We start from the raw sequence: 2091 nt of genomic DNA on the forward strand, positions 1-2091 counted from the left end.
ATAGGTAAATAAAATAAACATTCCTATGATAATCACTAATTTACATTAGTAAATTTTAGTAAATAATTTTGCAAATAAATCTAACAAAGTCCATCCATTTTAATATCAGCAATTAAAACTAATGCATTTTTAAAAATAAGGTTATAGTATATTTCTTAGTAAAATAGATTTTATTTCTTAATAGAGTATTAGATTATATACCAACAATACAGGAAATATATCTATAAATCACGTATAGTTTAAATAATTGACAAATGAACATTTGCAAAGAAGTACAAGTATTATATAGTCAGCAAGAAATATCTTTTATGCTTTCTTTTTATATTTTAATGTATTTATAAATTAAATACCAATTCATAGAGAACAGCAAATATTGAAGTTAAACTTATAAATAACAAAGAAACTTGTACTTCTCACATAATATATAAAGTAGATATATAAAATACTTTTATATAAAATAATATATATTCTTTATAAGAACAGTAAGTTAGAACATGTAACAGATAATAACTACATTGCTGCTGTTTCTTATGTACAGTAAAAATTACTTTTTAATTTTCTTCTATATATATTTAATAAGAATATATTGTTTTATAAACAATGAAAATGTATTTTGTAAAATACCGTTCTGTCTGCAAAATGACTACATATGTTTTTTATATATGTTCGATGACTATAATTTTGGTGCACGCTGCAATGTAGAAAAATATTAAAGTGAACTGAAAAAAAAAAAAAGCCAAAAGATTGGATCTATTTTTACAATCTATTGTAAAAAGTTGTTATAAAATAGAGAAATATTGTATATGCTTGTTTTGAATGAAGTATGGCAGAACAATCTATTTACCCATGATGATTAAGATTTACATCACATCACATATATTTATTTGTAAGATTGACATTCAATATTGTAACTAGAATGAAATAAGGAGATGTTATGAGTAATCAGGGAATAATTAATAAGTTGGAATATAATGAAAAGGCATGTTTATTTATAGACATTATCTTGTATATATATTAAATAGTACATAATACACTTTATCTTTACTTTAAACGTTTATCTTATTATCTAATGTGAAATCATTTATGAGTTATCAAAATATCATACCCTATGATTTAATAAAAATTAATGGAAAAATCGTTATATTACAATATGTTAAAAAAAAATTTATTTCCTTATGATTACTGACAACTAATAAAACAAAATTATCTTCTTTTAAATCCATATTTTTTTCTCTCGTAGAAGAGATCTGTTTTGGAACTACCTAAGTTTACTATTTTAGGACAACCATCTCTCTGAAAGTTATAAAATAAATTGTAAAATATATATATTTGATATCAATTTATATAATTATACTAAAGAGATATATTTACATCTTTTTCTTGAATTGTACATTCTTTACAATAGTATGCATCTGATACGCCAGGTCCTCCACATATCACGCAACGTCCTTGGTATGATCCATAATTGCATTCATCGCATATTCTAACAAGAGTACAAGGTCTAACATAGGAATCACAAATAACACATTTGCCATCACATTTTTCACAGAGACGGCCAATTGCTAAAAAAAATTCTTTTATTATATTTCTGTATGAATCTATTTTTTTATTAAAAACAAGATCTTAACATACCAACACCCGGCTGTTTACGACAAAAAATCAAATCTGGATGATGCTTGGCCATTTTTATAAGAAATAATTACTTATAGTTTTATCAATACATATAGTTTTATAGGTTATATATTTGCTGACTTAAAAACAAACTTATTTATCATAATAATTGTTATTTGTGTATTGAATTATGTCTTAAATAAGTTAATTATAGAGATCGGATAGCTACTAGAAAAGTCGTGCACGAAAAGTATGCTACAATAGGTTAGTCGATATACATGAAAATGAAACTTTACGGAACTACTTAAGTATCTAAAGTAAAAATTATATTTATATACACACATATATATATATATATATATATACAACGTTTTATTAGTGTATTTTCAAGATGTATATTATTATTTTATTATATAAAATTTCATTATTTTTCATAAAAATCCGCCATAAGTAACAGCCATCATCTAGAATTAATACAAT

At 23.1% G+C, this 2091-nt stretch overlaps 1 protein-coding gene across 1 annotated transcript; it reads right to left on the reverse strand.

Moving 5' to 3' along the window:
• Positions 1-969: 969 nt before the first annotated feature.
• On the reverse strand, positions 970-1835 carry LOC124953781 (PHD finger-like domain-containing protein 5A). The gene is made up of 3 exons (XM_047505668.1): positions 1633-1835; positions 1372-1562; positions 970-1293 (listed from the first exon to the last, which is right to left on the reverse strand). The coding sequence occupies exons 1-3, from the start codon at positions 1682-1684 to the stop codon at positions 1204-1206; spliced, it is 333 nt and encodes a 110-aa protein (XP_047361624.1). The 5' UTR covers positions 1685-1835; the 3' UTR covers positions 970-1203.
• Positions 1836-2091: the final 256 nt, after the last annotated feature.

The sequence above is a fragment of the Vespa velutina genome, chromosome 13, assembly GCF_912470025.1.
Source record: "Vespa velutina chromosome 13, iVesVel2.1, whole genome shotgun sequence".
In the NCBI taxonomy this organism is placed as follows: domain Eukaryota; kingdom Metazoa; phylum Arthropoda; class Insecta; order Hymenoptera; family Vespidae; genus Vespa; species Vespa velutina.

Bases quoted from the DNA above. Each gene is read 5' to 3' on its own strand.
- LOC124953781 (XM_047505668.1), bottom strand. From the start codon at position 1,684: ATGGCCAAGCATCATCCAGATTTGATTTTTTGTCGTAAACAGCCGGGT. The intron at 1,563-1,632 runs GTATGTTAAGAT...AATTTTTTTTAG, and splicing joins TCGTAAACAGCCGGGTGTTG to CAATTGGCCGTCTCTGTGAA. The intron at 1,294-1,371 runs GTAAATATATCT...TATAACTTTCAG, and splicing joins GTACAATTCAAGAAAAAGAT to AGAGATGGTTGTCCTAAAAT.